The sequence below is a fragment of the Siphateles boraxobius genome, unplaced genomic scaffold, assembly GCF_051911475.1.
Source record: "Siphateles boraxobius isolate OS27281-9 unplaced genomic scaffold, OSU_SipBor_1 46, whole genome shotgun sequence".
Taxonomy (NCBI): Eukaryota; Metazoa; Chordata; class Actinopteri; order Cypriniformes; family Leuciscidae; genus Siphateles; species Siphateles boraxobius.
The window spans coordinates 3,873,607-3,894,683 of record NW_027509097.1 but is presented as its reverse complement, the minus strand read 5'-3'; the positions used below and the strand labels follow the sequence as shown (position 1 = coordinate 3,894,683).

Below are 21,077 nucleotides of genomic sequence, written 5' to 3'. Positions count from 1 at the left end.
TTGTAATTTATGGAGAATTAAGAAAAAATAAATGGATGTCAGGGTCATACAAACGTTCTGGGTTATGATAAAACTAAGTCTTAGTAAAAGGCTGATATTCTAGAATTATATATAACGTAAAAAACAAACCTTAAAATTAGTTAACTGTGTTGTAATTATTTCTTTAAAAAATTTCCTTAAAGAACCTAAAAATCAAATTATATAAAGTATCTAACTCCCAAAACAATGTTTGTTTATATTAACATATAATATTATTATTTATATATTATTGTTATTATTAATAACTATATATATATATATATATATATATATATATATATATATATATATATATATATATATATATATATATATAATTTATTAATGAATACTTCTTTAATTTATCGAATTAAAGCAACGCCAAGGAACTTTTCCTCTGCGGTCGCCCTACAGGTTGGAAGCGGAATTGTCCATTACCGCTGTCGTAAATAATTTAGCCTACCGCAACCTACTGTCGCACGCGCACGCTCGCTGTCTATCCAGCACCGGCTTTGGAATCAACAATGGCCACAGACAAGGTCGAGTATGATGCATGATTTTATGAAAGACATCACAAACGAAGAAAAACTATGTATGCCGTAAAGCAGTCGAATTTTGTAGTTCTTTTTGTGCTCCGGTTACTACCCGAAACCCGAAGTTACATAGTGCCAGTAAAAGCGATTCAGACACTGTCAGGCTATGGCAGACGTGTCATTTAACCTATTGTAAGTCGATGTATCATCACAAGGGTCTTGGAAATATATTATGAAGGTTGAAAAACTACATAGTGTAACTTTAAAAAGTTTAAAATTTGACATAAAACGACAGTAGGCCTATTTCCAGGAATGAAGCTGCAGTTCAAGGTCTGACCAGAAGGTTTCGCTGCTGCCTCAGAGTCGGAGAATTCCTGCCCACCTGAGTGAAGCATCAGCCGCGGTGGACGACGAGCGAGTGCGCACTGCACTAATGCTCATCTCATCTCTAGGGACATCACAAACACAACACACACACGCTCACTCACTGGTTTACTTTGGGTGGAGAGACACACATCCTGCTCAGACATGGACCTGACGGACTCCACGGCCCGTGTTTGATATACTCGTCGAGAGAGAGAAGCGCAGGTGAATTGTTAGATGAACCATGACCCCGTGGCGTCTGTTGTGCTCTCTTCACGCGACGCGCATGTTTTAGTTTACACATAACGTCCCGCAAAACATTACGATGAAGGACACTGCGGAATCAAAGGATCAGCAGCTGACAGTAAGTCCACTGACTTATTATTTCCCTGCACTTCTGTCTAGTAACGTTAGAGTTTGTAAACTGTGTTCCAAAAATGTGTAGGCTACAGTATGTAACGTTATGTAGATTATCCCGTATAGAGTCTTTATTTACTGTACATATGTGGTCGTATGTGCTTAACTGTTGTTTTATACTTTTTTCAACCTATAATAATAATAATGTGTATATTAGTATGTACTGCATGTAGGACATAGTATCTGCATTCTGATACACTTGTGTAGTTTGCGTGTGTGTGTGTGTGTTTATTATGAAATATAGCGTATATTGTATGTGTATGTTTTATCATTACAGTTTGTAGACTGTGCAGAAAGTTATTGTATACAGTAACGTTACAGGTAAAAAGTTTGGAAAGAAGTCTCTTATGCTCATCAAGTCTGCATTAATTTGATCAAAAATACAGAAAATAAACTAATATGGTTAAATATTATTACAATTTAAAATAATGGTTTTCTTTTTTAATATACTTTAAAATATAATTTATATCTGTGATACAGAGCTGAATTTTCATCAGTCATTAATCCAGTCTTGGAAACAGTTGTGCTGCTTAATATTTTTTTGAAACATTTTTTTAGGATTCATTGATGAATAAAAAGTTAAAAAGAACAGCATTTATTCTAAATATAAATCTTTTCTAACAATACAAATCTTTATTATTACTTTTTGTCAATTTAACACATCCTTGCTGAATAAAAGTATTAATTTATTTCAAAAAAAGAAAGAAAAAAAATACTGACCCCAAACTTTTGAACGGTAGTGTATATTGTTACAAAAGATTTCTATTTTAAAGAAATGCTGTTCTTTTTAACTTTTTATTCATCATAGAATCCTGAAAAATGTACTGTATCACAGGTTATAGAAAAAATATTAAGCAGCACAACTGCTTAATATTGGATTATATCGTTTTTTTTTTTACCTTATATTGAGAGACTATATAAAGTATTTCTTTTTTTTTTTAAATATTTATTTATTTATTACACCACATGACCATTTACAATGATCTACTGGGGCAAAAAGGTGATTTAAAATGATGACAGACTTAATAGACATGATGACCAGTTAACTCATGCATTTTAACCTAATGTCTTGATGTTGTTAAAAAAGAGTTCATGCATGCATTATGCATTAATTATGCATATGTGCATATACTTTCATAGCTCATGCAAATGTGTAGTATAGACATAGGCCTACATTATTTAATACACACAAATGTATATAGAAACAAACTAGTGACTATAGAATTGAATAAAATCTACATTTCATTCGCTGACAGCCTGTCCACTTAAAACCCCAGCACAGATTTCAAGTCTGACAGTCTACACTTGTTATATTTAGATTCTCTGAGAGCTTAATACCTGTTTTCTAGTGACCGCCCCCCCTCTCAATAATTCACATTGCAGTTTAAGTTCCCTTTCTCTTCTTCCACTGTAAGACATCATTTCAGTGCTTTAAGAAATGTAGATGTGGGACAGTTATGCACATTTAGTCCAGATTCTCTATTATAAAATCAATAATAATGGAAAACAGCTACTGCTGCTCTGTAAATCTGTGGTCTTTATTTAGGTGGAGAAATTTGCTGTGACTTTATGCAAGCATGCGCTGAGAGCAACATAACAGAACAGGTTTAGCCGCATCCCGTAAAGCATATTAAATCAGACAGCATTCGTTGCTCTACAGGCAAGAATAGCCTCCAGCGATATTATTCATACTGCATAATTAACTACCTAGATTGCGCTGCACCATTGCCCTTCAGTGTTTATTTCAGTTGTGAACAGATGCATTCTCCTGCTGGCCCTGCTGACTCTAGCAGAGACGTTTAAAGAGAAATGTCCTTGAAATACAAATTAATGTAATCATATCCTGCTGCTACTATCTATTATTTACCAATGATACTTAAAGATCATATTATATATAGAGTGACCATTAAGCCACATGCTTTTAAACTTGTATGAATTTCACTGCATTAGATACAAAACACTACTCAACATCTAGAAAGTGTTCTCATAGTTTTAAGTATTTTTTATGAACAGTATTTGATTTGTTTTATCATTTAAAACAACAATAATATAAAAAATAAAGAAAAATATAAATATGAAAAAAAAAGTGAAATATTTACCTTGAAAGTGTGCTTGTGCTGTCTTTAGATTCATTTATTTTTCCTCAATGTCGTCTTCTTGTTGGATTTTGGTGTGTGTGTTTTAAATAAATGGCATTTGGTGTAATATTTTAATTAATGCAATGACATTCATACATTTTAAGTGTAGCTTTAGGGTTCAAATACTTTTCTGAGGCCAGAGCATTACCTTTATTTCTTATTTTCCAGGTGGCCCTGCGGATTCGGCCATTGAGTGATGCTGAACTGGAGGAAGGAGCCACTATTATAGCCCACAAAGTGGACGACCAGGTAAATCAGTTGTGTGTGTGTGTGTGTGTGGCATAAAGACAGCACTGCATGTTTCTATGCATTCTTCTCAATGAAGAACATGCATAACTGCCTCAACATTTTTGAAAAAAACAACAAAAAAACCGGTTGCCTATATGTGTATTTGTGTACCCAATCTGTATTGAGTACATTTTGTTTAATCAGTATAGATTTGCTTTCTGGTCTTTATGTGGTGGATATCTGTTGTTTTCAGTCAAGAGGCTAAACAGGTGACTCAGGCTTTTAAAATCCAGGTTCTGAAAAAAAGCATTACTTTAATTTACTTCAATAAGTCCAGCACTCACATTATTCAAAAAAATAAAATGCTTTAACTGTTATCCGGTATGCATGTTTTATAGGTCAGACACAGGCAGTCTCTTCCTGTCTAAGTGGGCGGTTCTTGGCCAGAATAAAATGTAATGAAGGGCCAAATTTGATGCTGTTTATGCTATGCAAGACTAGTGCACGATACCATACTTATATTAATACATTTGTGGATTTAAAAATATAATGTTTACATTTTATGTATATAAGAAGGGCTTAGATGGTGATGATAATGTCCAACAGAAGTCTTGTTCTAAAAGTAGACCGAGTGTGTCGATGTTATCCACAGGCTAGTTTAAGTGTCTCTAGAGCTGTAATGCACAGATGCTAACCTGCTGTTACGGGTAAATAGGCCCAGTGTTAGTGAATGAGGCGAGTACGGTCACATATTCAATCTCAAGGGTCTGAGTCACAAAGACAATTAGCCAATGCTGTGAGACCTCAGCACAACATGACATTTCATTTACAGTACCCATGTCTGCAACAGCAGGACACCCATTTAAATCTGAGCTTGGATTGATTAATTGTTATAATTATTTCTGTATTTGCTGGCTGATGTCAGACAGGGTGACATTAATTTGAGTTTTACTTAGAACAATATAAAAGTGCTACTGAAATTGATAGAGCGTGATACTAGCAATATCAAGGATTTATCCATTTGAAATATATGACTGGATCATGTGAATATATGTTGCTTAGGTTAAAATTATCTGGAAAAAGAATAAATGTCAATACTTTTAGCAGAACTTTAGAACTTTTAACAGATTTCATTAGAATTTGGCTATATCATGTTGCTGTGTTAATGATGCTCTAACAGTCAAAGAAATACACAACAGTAACACCTACAAATATTGGGATATATATTCAATTGTAACTATATGAACACATTTATGAATATGTTTTGATATTTAAATAATTCATTCAATTTCAAAATGACATTTTTTCTGCGTTCTCCACCATCTTTTATGGGATTTTTATCCACTGTGTTTGTTTCAAAATGCGTGATGGTATTGTCTTCAAAACACATTGTGTTGTTGTATTTACCTGGAGTGTAGCATGTTAGCGAGTTGTTTGTGGTTGCTAGATGCTAACTTGAAATGGTCTTCCTCTGTGGCCACTGGTTGTCATTTTGATGTTGTTGAATGTCTAAAGTTGAGGTCCATCATGGACGGTCAGCTGAGGTGGCCATGTTTACATTCAAGCATTCGGACTTAATGCAAACTGGTTGTACAATGGCTGATGGGATTAGTAGCATAGAGAGAAAGGTTTTGATGCTGTGCATTATGTTTGTGCAGTCATCCCCCTAAATAGGAAAGAGAAAACAAAATTATATACACACGCTCAAATTCGCACACGCATGTTTGCTGGTGACCAGCAAGACCAGTTCATGCTGGTCTAAGCTAATAAGTAATTATCCAAATTCGCTGACAAATCAAACTAAGCACCCTTCTTATCTGTTTGTACCCGAGACACCATATGGCAGCAACATCTACGAGTAGGCGTAGGCAGACACTCACGGAAGAGTAAGGCTTAAGAGGATGAGCTCACCGACAGGGGCTTTGGGTGGCTTAGACTGCAGACACCTGCTCTTCTGTACTTCCAACCACCTGACGGCCGTGGGATCATGCCAGCTTTGGGGCAGCATTGGTGCCAACGTGTCATTCAAAGCTAAATCTGTTGGGTGCATAATATTTTCATATGATTGCATGGCTAATACATGTGCATTGGCTTCTTTAATTTATCAAATACAAGCGCTTGATTGAATGTCGTCCGGCTTGCTTGTGCAAATCCTGTGCTAATTCTCTATTTTGAAATAGCAATAGACTTGGACAAATTGGTATTCATTAACCTCTCCACATTGGTGTGTGGGTCAGCATTAGTGTGTGGTTTAAATAATTTACCAAGACACCAACACACTCCGTTCTCCTTAAGGTAAGGTGCTTGCAATGACGTCTGTGTGTTACCAGACATACACTGTATACCGATTGGTTCGTTCGAGACTCTCATTCATACATAAACACATGATCAGGAGGCAGAACCTTGCCGTAACCTCTCCTTACCTGTTTGTCATTATACATTGATGAGACATATCAATTAGGCAACTCGGCACCTTGCCGGTCTACAGTGACTTCTTTTCAGTAGCATTACACTAGGCTTGTCACGATACCAACATTTGAGGAGTCAGTAGTACCAGTAAAATGTTGTGGTTCTTCTCGGAACCAGAGCAAAAACTGTTGAATTAGCATTATTATTAAGTCATTTGTTTCCCCGTTTTGTCTTGTCCATTGGTTTTCACTGTTAATCATCACAATTTTAGATTCAATAAAGCATTTAAATACAGTTGTCAATCCAGAAACTTTGCAGTGTAGCCTACTTAGCAGAGTGAAAAACTAAACTTGTATCCAGATTGTGAATTCGTAATAAACAGAAAGCAAGAGAAGAGCCTCCCTTTATAATCACTAAGGCTGTACCGGTATGTTTGACAACCCTACATTACCATTTTTAATTAAAAGTTGGATGTATGTTAATGTTAATCAAAGCATCCCTCTACTAAACCTCAATGCAGATAAACATTCACGACCGCCTGCGACAAGAGCCATAGCTCTCTTATAATCGCATAAGCTCATTATGAAGCAGAAGCGATTAAAGCTTCATCTTCAGCTTTATTGTTCTGCTACTTGTTATCGGTGAGATGGTTTTGTTTTTCTGTGTTTAGTCTTATGCATCACATGAGCTGTGTAATTGTTGGTTATTTTTTGACAGAATAGAAATGTTGATGTAAACTTTCTCTCAACAGTTATGTATTGATTGTAAATTAATTGTTTGATTCCATCTGAAGTGAAGTGCTGAAGTGCTATTAATATTCACTGAATTCAAGTATAAAAAATTAAAATAACAAAAGTGTTTTTTTTATTACTTGTCTTTTATTCAGTAAGGAGGATTAAAAGTGACCGTAAAGACATTTATAATGTTTATATTTCAAATACATGCTGGTCTGTTGAACTTTCTATTTAATAATGAATTGTGAAAAAAGGATCACAGGTTACACTTTCCCCAAAAATATTAAGCAACACAACATTTATAATAAGAAATGTTTCTTAAGCACCAAATTATGATTTCTGAAGGATCCTGTGACACTGAAGAATGAAGTAATGATGCTGAAAATTCAGCTTTGCATCACACAAATAAATTACTTTAAAATATATCAAAATAGAAAATAGTTATTTTAAATTGTAAAAATATTTAACAATATTCCTGTTTTTAATGTATGTTTGATCAAGCAAATTCGCCGTTGGTGATGTGCATAAGATACTTTCAAAAACATAAAAATGACTGACTCCAAACTTTTGAACAACACTGCTGTTTATGCAATATTTTGTTGTATATAAATATTCAATATGATTCTTCCTTGTGCCCATATATATATATATATATATATATATATATATATATATATATATATATATATATATATATAAAAGATTTTTTTTAGCTATATTGCACAGCCCTACTTGTCATCACTTTGAGTGTCTTAAACCTCTCAGCATTTGTCATAAATTCTGCTGTTTTGAGATGTCATGTAAAAGGTGCAGTATTGTGCATAACTGGCAGCAGGAAGTGTTGCAGGAAGTCCAAAAATCACTATGACTGTAATTACACACTCAGACAACATACTGGCAGTGAATGAGACTTGGATGTGTTGTTGGATGTGTCCCCCGTTGCTTTTAAAGGCCGTTAACTGTTCTGCTCACTAGCGTGTCTGATTTCCCCCTCAATCCCACCAACAGTGGGCTGTGCCCTGTCACCATGACAACCCACAGACAAGGTCAGGGCCATTGTTCCTTTTCCTTTACTCGCCCCCCCTTCACGAGAGAACGATAGTGCTGATGGACTTGAAGGATGTAGGGTCTTCTTAGGATGCGCTCTAACAAAAACAGCTAGTTATTCTGATCAAATGCACTTGTTACACAGGTTAATTTGTAGACTGACCATTGATAGTACAATATTTACCCATGATGCATCTCTTTTAGGTTAGCCCAGGTGGCTTGGACATTGCTCCCTCTACAAAGAAAAGGAAGAATAGACCTCAGAGTTTCCCTTTAAAGACCTTGGCGGGTAAACAAAGCCCTGCATTCATCGGAGCTCAGGTCGTACCTGATAACGTGGCAAATTCCCTCCATTGTGCACAACAAAGCCGCCGCTTTAGCCCTTCTGTATTCAGTTTCTGCCATCTTTCTCCTCCTTGTGTGTCCGTAAGGACATTCAAATTGCTCCCACCTTGAGTCCTATAATGGAAAAAGTGAATTAGCAGAAAGAACCTCCCTCATGGCGTCGCTCATGTCACCCCACCGCTCCGCACGGATCAAAGATATTCATCTCCGGTATAATTATGGTTATGTGCTTTCAAAGCGCTCACCGCTCCCTGGGTCCTTTCTCCTAATGTCCTCAAGGTTTGCACTCGACGGCCGGGCTGTTGTTTTCTTGTTTTATTTTTGGAGGAAGGATAATAACTTTAGGGCCAGTGAGGGTTGAGGGAAGAGTCTCACAAAATTGTGTCTTTACAGGCCTTCTGTTTGAATAGGCTCAGAGCTGGGCCGAGAAAGAGTTCTCCAAACAAAACCAGCCTTCAACAGACAAGATTTAGGCGCAGCGCTCCTGGGGAAAATGCCAACTGTTAGATTCAGCTCTTTTACAGGTTGACTCTCTGCATTTGTGTTTTATGGTGTACGTACCCTGGCCTGCTCTGTAAATGTCCATCACTGGAATACAGTGCCATTGGCTATATACAGGGGGCCATTACAGCCCATATAGTAGTTTTCCACTCAAAGGTTTTATTAATACTCTTATTTTTATCTATGACAAAATCTTTTTTTTATTAAGGCTCTTTCTTCATTTAAACGGTAAGAATGAAAAGTTGATTTTAAAAGTTTTATAACATCAAGTTAATTTTCTGTTAAACTGTTTTTCAGTCCAAGCTACTACTTAAAGACTTCATGAAATCGTCTGACAAGCACCGTTTTCTTGTATTCATGTATTTTGTGTGGGACATATTGGAGGTCCTGTCCCTTATTTTATTGTACGGATGTAGCAACAGATTATTTCTTCCATATTATGACACATCTTAGTGTAACGGATTATCGAAAAAGACAAAAAATGTAGGACGGGGTCTTGGATGGATGCAGATCTGAATGTGAGCTTGCAGTCGATTGTAAAAAAAGAGCGGGGTTTAAGTGTAACTGTAAGTGATAGGAGACATCTGGTATAGAGTGGTGCAGGTTTGATGTCAGAACCCGGAAGTCTAAATCGTCGCTGGTTCCTTCGAGATTTTCCTATAGAGTTTAAACATTTTTTTTATCTTTATTTATGAGTAAATTAAAGCCTGTGGTAAACATAACTTGATGAGACGTTGACATTTGGTCTACAACGTATACTGCACACACTCACACCCCAAGCTGTCTTATCTAATTAGTTATTAAACGTTTTAAAAAAATGTAAAACTGCTTCAAAATTTGTGTTTTCCCTATGGGTTTGTGTAATTTATGTTGTAGAACAAAACGCCAAAGAAAAAAAACTGCGACAAGTAGTGTGAGTTTTAGTTCATTTTTGTTACACGCACCACAAACCAGCCCAGGCCCCTTCGTGGCTATGCTACTGACGCGGGGTATTGAAATCGCTTTTCACTTTTGCTTTCAAATTCACATTTACGCGTAATCTGTGTAATAGTGTGTATGGAGGGTGGTGGTATTTGACCGCTCATTTTTCAAGATAAGGTATTTGTCAATGACGCTCAGGATCTGTTGGGTGACTCTTCAGCTCATGCTGTATGGAGCAGAGCAGACGCTTTGACAACTGAACTATATAGGTTTTAGTTCTATAAAAAAAGCAAAACAACAGTGGGGGGCAGTGCCGTGGTGGGCAAGTAATGTAATCGGTGTACTGCCGAACACCGTGTAACACCAACTACCGCAGCGAGCCTAACTAAAAGCCACAAACCTCCAATTGTTAATTCAGTGGGTTGTTAAGAACAAGTTAAAAATCTACTCTGTAAAAAAGGATATGATCAGTAACTCATGGCAACATATGTTTTTACATTACTTTAACTCATCAAAATGATTTTAATAATTTAACCAAACTTCAAGTTATAGGCTTATGATATGTACCGTAACTCGATTTCTTTAAGTCAGTTAAATATAGTTTTAGTTTAAATGACTTGTATAGCCAATTTGATTATATAAAAACATTTAAGGAAGCAACTGAACTTGAAGTTGAAGTAGGTGGATTTTTTTTTTATATATTGCTGTTTCTTGCTTCCAAGTGAATTGTAGAAAACCAAGAAGCAAATTAGCCAAGTTGTTTGTTGCCTATTTGAAATGTTGACACTCTGAAGTGTGTTTAAAATATGCCTTTGTTTACATTGTGAATTTATAAATTGACTGGGTGTGTAATGTCGCACTAATAGACTGTCTGACCTTAAATAAACTCTTCCTGACGACGTGGTGTTTCTTTAAGTGGTTTAACAAATTCTTCTCAACTCGTATATACAGACCCAGCTTATTATGGACACATCGTCTGATCTTTCTCTTGCTTTCTCCTTTACTTCCCTCTTAATCAGGTAAGGTGAGCTCTTCTTTAGGTTGAAGAGGATTGCAGTGAGTTCTCTAGCAGCATGTGAGAACTTCTCGCCATACTCTTGATTATCTCTATGCCTGATCACAACTTTGGCACGAGATTAATGGAGATTTCACGTATTCAAGCTGTTGCATGAAGACAGTGTGGCTGCAGGCTAATATACAGTAAACACAAATCAGAGTTGACTAATTGAATGTGAATTTAATTTGAAATGAGGTTACAGTGAATGTAAGGAAGATATTCATATAACAATAATTTTACTATTGCCTTGATAAAGCCTTGTTTGAAAGCTTTGAGACTCTTATGTTTGAAGGTTTGTAGCCCTAAAATACAGTTTGAATGATACAATGGATGATTGTACTTGAAATTGATTTATATATTTCAATAATTCATAAATTAACTTTTGTAGAAAAGGGTGGAAGAACACTTTCCCAGAATGCATGGCCAATTCAGTTCAAAATATTAGTCCAAACCCTTACTTGATAACTTAATTTGTCTTATATGCTGTGTACAGCTGTGTTATGTATTTTGATATGGAATCAGTGAATGATAAAAATGTGTTTTGTGAGTGTGAATGTTCTCATTGTAAATCTTCTATTCTGATGGACTGTGTCCAGTTCTCTTGCTCTTGAAATGTAGCTGTATCTGTCTTATCCCATGGGGCACTCAATACCTGTTACACAAGCTATGGTCTGGCATAGCTTCAACTTCAACCCTACCTGAGCTCTTATTCTCTGCACTGCCAGTACTAAAGAGAAAGAGAGAGTAGGAGTAGACCACACACAGATGAGGACGTTTATTTAGTTAGACGGTGGATGATAGGCAGGAGGGTAAAGAGGAACAAATGGGAAATCGAGACAAATGTAATAAGAAATGAAGACACAAGCTGTTGGTCCTGGCAAAGATCCTAAGTGTCAGGCCCAGGACAGCGGAACCACATAAACACTGCCTCTTCTGTGAGTCTTACACAAATTTATCATCAACAACACTTCAAAACACATGGATGGATGGAATCTATAGATAGATATAGATAGCATACATACATACATGCATACATGCATACATACATACATACATACATACATACATACATACATACATGCATACATTCCATTTAAGATAACCAAGAGAGGACCCCAGTTAAAGAGGGACGTGAGAAGCTCTCATTGAGCTTCTCCATTCTCAGAAGAGCACTCAGCAGTGTTCGTCACTTCTATCTGAGATAATAAAGCTGTTTTGAAGATCTCTGTGGTCTTAGATGGCTTATTATAAGCTGTTATTTGGTATTATCTTGCACTGGTCTCAGTCCCACTCCACCTTGCTGTCCTGCATGCTCCGTCATAGTGAGGATCCTGTTTGTTTGTTTTTTCTTATCATTTGCTTCCCATAGGGAGGAAGCATGCTGTTTCTTCTGCTGATGAATGGGGTGTGTGTGAGCCTGTGCATGTGAGTGATATGTTCAAGGTCGGATATACCCTGGTTTGGGGAAGAGGTTACTGTACTTTGGTGTCCTTTCACATGTGAAAGATGATACTCAACAATAAGAGTTCTGAAAATTTGCTTCCAACTTCATTTTATATGATTTTGGACAAGTTGCTCACAAGAAGTGTTGCGTAAGGTCATACTGACCCAAGCAGACAGGACAAAACAGTGGTGATGGAGCCATTTTGTACCTGCTCAGCCAAGTACAATAACTCAACACGTTCCAGATTATACTCGATCTGAGGCCAGAGAAACTGCAGCTGGACCCTTTCAGATCAGCTCTGAAGCTTTCTTTTTGTTTTGAGTTCAAGTGAGGGTTTTTTCTCTCTCTCTCTCTCTCTCTCTCTCTCTCTCTCTCTCTCTCTCTCTCTCTCTCTCTCTCTCTCTCTCTCTCTCTCTCTCTCTCTTTATCTCTCTCTCTCTCTCTCTCTCTCTCTCTCTCTCTCTCTCTCTTTCTCTCTCTCTCTTCTCTCTCTCTCTCTCTCTCTCTCTCTCTCTCTCTCTCTCTCTCTCTCTCTCTCTCTCTCTCTCTCTCTCTCTCTCTCTCTATTCAAATATTTTATCACCAAGTAATTTTCTTGGATTGCTAATGGATTATTATCTGGTCAGTATTTGGTGATAATAATATCACTATTTAATAGGCTATATCTAGAAATTGAATTTCTTTTCTCAAAAATAACTATAACATAGAAGCAACAGCAATTTGATAAAGCACCAATGTTCTTTAATATATAGAATATAAATATATAATTATAATATGTACAGTGCTTAGCATAAGTGAACACACCCATGCTAAAGTTGACTAAAAAGAGGAATAAAAAATAATATTTTGGAAATTGATCTTAATGCCTTAATTAAAAAAATGAGGGAAAATCCAACCTTTAAGGACACCAATTTTCTTTGTGAATGAATAATGTATCGTAAATAAATAAATGTTCTTCCTTAAAATACAGGGTGCACAAGTCAGGACACCCCTGTATTAAATTCCCATAGAGTCAGGGAGATTTTTTTTTAAAATGGGATACTATGCATCCTGCCTGCCTCTATGGGAATTTAACATGGGGGTGTCCTGACTTATGCACCCTGTATTTTAAGAAAGAACATGTATTTATGTACGATTCATTCACAAAGAAAATTGCTGTCCTTAACGGTTGGACTGTTCCTCATTTTTTTTTAAATCAAGGCATTAAGATCAATTTCCAAAAGATTATTTTTTATTCCTCTTAGTCAACTTTAGCATGGGTGTGTTCACTCATGCTAAGCACTGTATATTTAATATTATAAAATATGTTCTACTCATTTCAAACATCTCCATTTAACCAATTAATGTCAAAGATAAGAGAAAAATACTCTATCAATCAATATTATAAATGTTTTACTTTTTCTTTTCTTTTCTTTTTTAAATAAAGGCCCGTACACACCGCACTGTTATTCTCACACGTTTTACAACGCGTTTTTTGTGTTCGGACCCAAGCGATTGTCGCTGACTATGAGCCTAGTGAACATGCAAATTCATTCCCTGACATTAGATCGCGCTTAATGTAAAACAGAAATACCCCAGAAATAACAGAAAATGGTGGAAAAAGTCACAAGCCTATGTACATGAAAGACAATGAAACTCACCGTCAAGGCCCATTCGGTCTGCAATACCACTCCATAACAGTTCTCTTTTATCAATATTTTTGTAGTCGCTGTCGCGTTTGTCATACAGCTCCTTATGTTCCGACACAACGAGACCAGCAGCTCTACATTTATCTTGGCTTGCATCTTCCTCGTCTTCTTCCCGGCAGTGTGTAGACGCTACTTGGCGTATATCTTCTTCGCCGTTACGTAAATGTCCTAAGCAAGACTGTTTTGTGTTTGAGCGCCCCCAAGTTGTGTTTTACTGTAACTTCAGAAGCTCCAGACACGTGAGCAAAAGCGCCAATCTCATTGGTCGGATAGTTTTTGACGCGATGCGTCAAACCAAAAAAACAAACCCGAGGTGTTTTTTTAAAAAATTACGCTTTTACACGTGGCGTTTTTCGTGTCGGTGTGCACACTCACATTGGTCACTTTGTTTAATCACGCGGCGTTAAACGTCGGCGAATATCGCGTGCGAAATTTGTCCCGGTGTGAACAGGCCTTAACATTGATTTCTAATACATTCTTATACCTAACTTTCTCCATCTGAAATATTTCCAAATTTCTCAGGAACATCTTGACACACCAAGATGTGGTCACATAATTGACAGTTATGTAATGCATATCTTATAAATATTATTTTATTTATATTGGAACATTTATATAATCCAATATATGATAGGGGTCAAAGGCTCAAAATTCCTTAACTGCCAGTCGTAGAGTGTTATGTGGAAATGTTGTATCCTTTTGTGTTGGTACAGCCTCCGCTGATGTTTTTGCCTTTTACTGCACTCTGTACAAAAGTTTGTTGACAATACACTTAAACTGTCCAGGCGTCAGGGTGCAAGTCTCTGTGATGTGGTCTCAGCTATCGGTCATGTCCCACTTTGTTGTGCAATGCTGACCTCCATGTCTTGACCCGAAAGTGACCACTGACCTTGTTCTGCGCTGGGTGAATCTCGATCATCTTAGCTGTGAAGTTGTATAAATGCCATGGTAATCTCTGGAAAATAAGGTACAGTAGTACGGGACATCACAGTGTGTGCGTGTCCAGTTCTGTTTAACCTACTTTCATTGTATGATCTTAAAATCGGTGAGCATGGAGATCAGCTTGAGACTTATCCTTCTCATTCCAACAAGGATTTATTGTTTTACAGAGAAGTTTATGAATTTTTCACGATTTCATTTTATTTCTGCTCGCATTGTATCATTGATTCCCCTGGCAATTCCCAGGCATGTCAGGGCCTGCTTATTTGGCTATGTTTTTCCGTCCTGATGTGACCTGATGCATTGGTGTGTAACTCGAAAGTTGAGCAGGAACTTCTTCAGTGCTTGATCTTGATTTTTGAGTCGGTGCCAATGATATTGAGATTAGAAGAATGTTATAGACTCCATCTCTATAGTGTTTTGACCAAGTTGCCAGGAAACCGTATTCGGGCTAAGGACAATGTAAATGCAACCACACAGGCCAAGCCAAGACTAACATAAAACCAAGACTCCATTTCAGTCCCTTTGCATTTTGACAAATGGTCAAATATTACACAGTTGGCTTGTGTTTTACTGGGACAGCCAATGTTATTGCCTTTGTGTTAACATTTGCTAGCTTTAGACACCATTAAGTTTGTCAAATTCCTGTACGTTCATAGTATATGTACTGAATTTAATTTAATATTCTAACAATTTTATAACCGTTACAATCCTTTTCAGCTCCTTTTGCGGGATGCAAGTACAACATTCAGGTATTGTTCACTCCTGTGTCTTGATAACTAGCCTAAGTATGGGAAGAATGAGGCGGTAACCGGCAAACTTTAAGACACATTTTAATAAGTAAATAAACAAATACAAAACAAAAGTAAAAGACACCAGTCTTTCGTGAGTTCACATATAATAAAACATAAAACACAACATAAATCCAGGCCTGACCTCTCTAGCTCTTCATAGTCTTCGCTCCTTCTTTTATGCTTCCGCTCCTCCGTGAGAGATATGAGATCGGTGTAACGAGACTCATTAGTAATCCCGCCACCGGCCTCGTGCCGTTCTCCCACGGCCCTCGGCCTCGTCCTGCTCGCCACAATATGTACAAAACTTATTTGACCTACTGTTTTTTTCTCATAATATGTTGCAGGGACACAAGTATGTTTACAGTTGGCTAGCTTAGCCTTGCGTAGCCTAGCACACTGTGGACTGCAGATGGGTGACGTTAAAAAAGTAAAGGAACAAGCATCGCCAAGTAGCATGTATCAGGTTGGCAGCACTAGAACAGAGGAGGCACTCAAGGCCCTAGTAAGAGGAGACACCATTGTTGGGGTACCGTGTCGGAGAAGGGACGAAGGGATGATGAAATGAAAGAGTGGAATGAAGGGGGTGGCTGGCCCATCAGATAGCTTTCACCTTCTCAATGCACAGCTCTTGGCTTTGAAAGGGCCACTGAAAGGTCACAGCCTTTTCAAGACTCTGAGCTGCACAGTTTGTGTTTGGATCTATTGTTGGACGCTGCCACGTACGTCAGGCCTGCAGACGTCACGCATGTGTCACGTATATCTCCAGAGTAAAGCATGGAGCGGCAACCTCGTGTTCAGAAAGATGTCTGCGTCGTTTCACAGAGTTTCTTCATGAAGGTTAAAGAGATTTTATTCTGTTCCTTAGGAACAAAAAAAAGGAAAAAAAATTCACGAAAGGTCAGCCATACATGTACTCATCACACTGATAATAACACATTTTGTTTTATTTGGTTTTTAGATTTGTTAATTTGTCTTGTGATATAGTTTCTTGTAGTATCTTTAAAAGTTCCCTCAGTCTTTGAGTCAAATGTGAAGCTCATTGATGTAGATGGTGAGGAGAGTGATGTGTCATGTTGAAGTGTGAAACTGATCTGCCTAATATAAGGTGACATCACACCTGCAGCTGCTGTGATCAAACTCATTATGGATCATTAAAGGTGTGAATGACATATGACACGCGTGCGTGTGTGTGTGTGTGTGTGTGTGTGTGTGTGTGTGTGTGTTATTAAATGCCATGTGTGAAGATCCTACCAGGGAGTCTTCCTATTTAAGGAGTGCTTCTCATTTTAGTCGCAAAAATGAGATTTCTGTTATTTACTCGTCCTTATGCTGTTACGAACTCATGACTTTGTTCTATAGAGCACAAAAGGATACATATTTAATAATGTCAAGTTGATGTATTCTGTAAAACAAAGCATAAAGTTACCACAGGATTTCAAGAAGAAGAAAAAAAGTGAATTTATATTTTCGTGATTCAACATAAATAAATTAAAGGAGACCAGTTTCTCAGTGAATAAATAAATTAAATGTTTAGGTGAAGTCTTCATCTAAAAGGTTTCAATAGAGAGTGAATGAGACATGACAGAAGATAGGGATGTTTAGTAAAAGACACATCTCTTCCGCTCTCCTCCTCTTTCCTTTCTCCTCTTCTTGCTATGTGTGTGTGTGTGTGTGTGTGTTCTCCCAGAGAGGCCCCTTTTCTACAGATTCCCCCTCTCGCTGCCATTCTCCATCAGGCTAATAGCAACAGGTGTCTGAGTCGGTCCACACCCGCCTCGCTGTAGCCATGACGACTAGCATGTCACGGGTTGCCATATAATAAAGGGAGGGGACATAGTATCTGGAGGAGACATACACATAATGTCAGTGCAAACACGCCTGCATTCATGCATGCTTTATCACCAGCATGCACACACATGCATCTCTATGGGTACACGAGCAAACAGTAACTTGTGTATGATGGAGAGACACATAAAGACAAACATCTGTCCAGTGACCTTCAGCATGTCAGATGGAGAGATCTCACGTCTAAAGCCTGCCTCATTCACCATAAGTGACTCGGCTGTCTCAGATTTGGCTCATTTTTGCTCACTCTGTAACTGTAGTGACCTACTTGACATTCAAAAATATTACTTATCTGTATGCATTAAGCACAACAGCAAGATTAAGTAATTAATTTAATTATTTTATTTTTAAGTTTAGTTAAGTGTTTTGTTTTGTAGTTTTAATATATTTTTATTAAATGTAATAATAAAAAAAAGTGCTTATAAAATGGACATGACCAATATGTTTAATTTTTCATTCATTAAGCAAAAAAAAATGCCATATTTTTTTTCATTTATTTTTGTTTATGAGATTCATTTTAAAAGTCAACAATTGGCTTTGTGTGCAGTGTGAACAGTGAAACGATCCTTGGATTTTCAGCACTTTGTCTTTTCCGCTAATTTGATTGTGTGCATGTGTCAGTAGTGACAGGCTGCCGTTTTCTTCTCCCTGAGCTGTGAGAGTCAGGCTGACTTCAGTGGATTTGCCGCTACGGGTTTTATTTCCCAAGGTAACATTGTATGGCCTGTATTACATCACCGCTTTATCAGTGAGGGGACCCATAGGTGATGCCATGGGGAACCAAACTCTCTTATGAAAAAGCATGGCTGACTTTACACACATCACAATGCCTGGATCAGTAATATGAACAGATCGTATCGCTCTGTCTGCCTCTGTCATGTTGTTGCATAATTGTGGGTCAATCTGACAGGTCATATCTGTGTCTTCATCATTGGCTTCATGTAACCGCACAATCAGTAGCATTCAGTAGCTCATCTTTCTCTTTCATTTTCTCTGTCTTGTTTTTCTCTCTCTTCCCTTTGTTTACCTGTCAGAGTTTAATTCATTAAGAGGCCCACCCTGTTCTCCCCGAGGGTTTATCCTGCTCAGTCAAAACACAAAAACAGTTCGAGCCGTGTGGTCGGTGCATGCGTTTCAGAAGTAAAAATCAGCAACAAAACATTGATCATTTTGTTTGAGCAAAATTGCAATATTGCCTCAAACAATGATTGAGTTTGGGGCAAAATTGTTTGTGTGAAGAATGGAAGACAGGAGTCGTTGGGAAACTGTGGTGCAGATGATGCTTTAAAAATGACAGAAAGTCACTGAATTGTGTAGTATTTTGAAAATAGTTTCTCAAAGGTGTTAACCACCTTATGCTTAAGTAAATTAGCTTATTTTCTGACTTTGTCAGTTATAGAAAAATGGCAGCATATGCATGACACAGCAGTTTTTAACCGTATGAATAAAAATTGAAGTAATGGTGAATTTCAAGGTAGTGCATTTAGCTAGGTGGCATTGGTAGGGCTTGCATGCAAATGCTTAGTTTTGTTTATTTTTTATTTATATATTATTTATTTTTCATTCATATATTAGCCTATAAGGTATATTTATTTTTATTGATTTCTATACTATTTATTTATGTATTTTTATTAATTACTGAATAATTGACAATTTTTTTGTCACTTGACAGGATCATTTTGATTTGACTTTAAACCTATTTAAACATTCTTTCTGTGGCCGTCCTGAGTTTGTTTGTAAATCTGACAAATGTCTACAGTAATGGACAAAAAAAAAAAAATTCATCTAACACATCATCAGCGATGATGTACGTACTTTTAGTCAAGTCAAGTCACCTTTATTTATATAGTGCTTTTACAATACAAATTGTTTCAAAGCAGCTTTACAGAGATAACAGGAAAGTAAAGTTGTAATAGTATTGTTAAATTCAAAATTAAATGTTAAATGTCCCCAACTAAGCAAGCCAAAAGCCAATGGCGAATGAAGGCGAAAAAAAAAGGCAACAGTGGCAAGGAACCAAAACTCCATCAGGTGACAGAATGGAGAAAAAAACCTTGGGAGAACCCAGGCTCAGTCGGGGGGCCAGTCCTCCTTTGGCCAACAAACGAACAGTGTATGATTATGATTTAGGCAGCATTATAGGTCAGAAGTCAGATTGGATCAGAACTTTCACAATATTTATCCAGTTCATCTGGTTAGGGGTCGGCGTCATCACGCCGGTATGGAGATGAGTTTGTTGAGGTGTCCATGAGGCCTTCACAGTGTTGATGAGGCTGGCACTTCAGGGATGCGTTGTCGTCGTGTCCATGTGATGGTCCTTCCTCGGATTTAGATATGGCCTGGATCCAGCGGTTTGCGGTAAACCTCGGGATAAACAGAGTGACTAATATTACAAAGTACATCAGGATTTATGGGAAGTGTTCCCGGTTCCGGCTGATCTAAACTATGCAGCCTAACATTGAATTATAGCAATCTATAATGTGTTATGTGTATGCTAAGCCAAAGAGATGTGTTTTTAGTCTAGATTTGAACTGACAGACTGTGTCTGCTTCCTGTACAATGTTAGAAAGATTGTTCCAAAGTTTTGGTGCCAAGTAGGAAAAGGATCCACCGCCAGCAATTGATTTTGATATTCTAGGTATTATCAACTGGCCAGAATTTTGAGAAGGACTATAATGGGTTAAGAGCTCGCTCAAGTACTGCGGAGCTAAACCATTTAGTGCTTTGTAAGTAATCAGCAATATTTTAAAATGTATACGATGTTTAATAGGGAGCCAATGCAGTGTTGACAGAACCGGGCTAATATGGTCATACTTCCTAGTTCTGGTAAGAACTCTAGCGGCTGCGTTTTGGACCAGCTGTAGTTTGTTTATTAAACGTACATGGCAACCACCCAGTAGAGCATTACAATAATCTAGCCTTGAGGTCATGAACGCATGAACTAATTGTTCCGCATTTGTCAATGAGAGCATATGACGTAATTTAGATATATTTTTAAGATGGAAAAATGCGCTTTTACAGATACTAGACACGTGACTTTCAAATGAGAGATTGGTATCAAAGAGCACACCCAGGTTCCTAACTGACGACGAAGACTTGACAGAGCAGCCATTAAGTGTTAAACAGTATTCTAGGATATTGCGTGTGGAAGTTTGTTGTCCAATAATTAGAATCTCTTTTTTTCAGAATTTAGTAGTAGGAAATTACTAGTCATCCAGTTTTTTATATCAGCTATGCATTCCGTTAATTTTGTGAATTGGTAAGTTTCGTTAGGTTTTGAGGAAATATAGAGCTGAGTATCATCAGCATAACAGTGAAAACTAATTCCATGTTTCCTAATGATATCTCCTAACTGTAGCATGTACAGAGTGAACAGCAGCGGTCCTAGTACTTAGCCTTGTGGTACGCCATACTGAACTTTTGACCAATAAGACATCTCTTCATTTACTGCTACAAACTGATAACGGTCAGATAAGTATGATTTAAACCATGCTAGTGCAATTCCACTAATGCCAACATAGTTTTCTAGTCTATTTAATAGAATGTTGTGGTCAATGGTGTCAAATGCAGCACTAAGATCAAGTAACACTAATAGAGAGATACAACCACGATCGGATGATAAAAGCAAATCATTGGTGACTTTAATGAGAGCAGTC

General features: G+C 37.3%; 1 protein-coding gene across 1 annotated transcript in view; it reads left to right on the top strand.

The window, feature by feature from the left end:
* Positions 1-967: 967 nt before the first annotated feature.
* Positions 968-21,077, top strand: part of kif19 (kinesin family member 19) — a 45,205-nt gene continuing 25,095 nt past the window's right edge. Inside the window, exons 1-2 of the mRNA XM_077200317.1 lie at positions 968-1,278; positions 3,638-3,718. Of these exons, the coding sequence (XP_077056432.1) occupies positions 1,240-1,278; positions 3,638-3,718 (120 nt within the window). The 5' untranslated portion in view covers positions 968-1,239. The remainder of the gene's footprint in view (positions 1,279-3,637; positions 3,719-21,077) is intronic.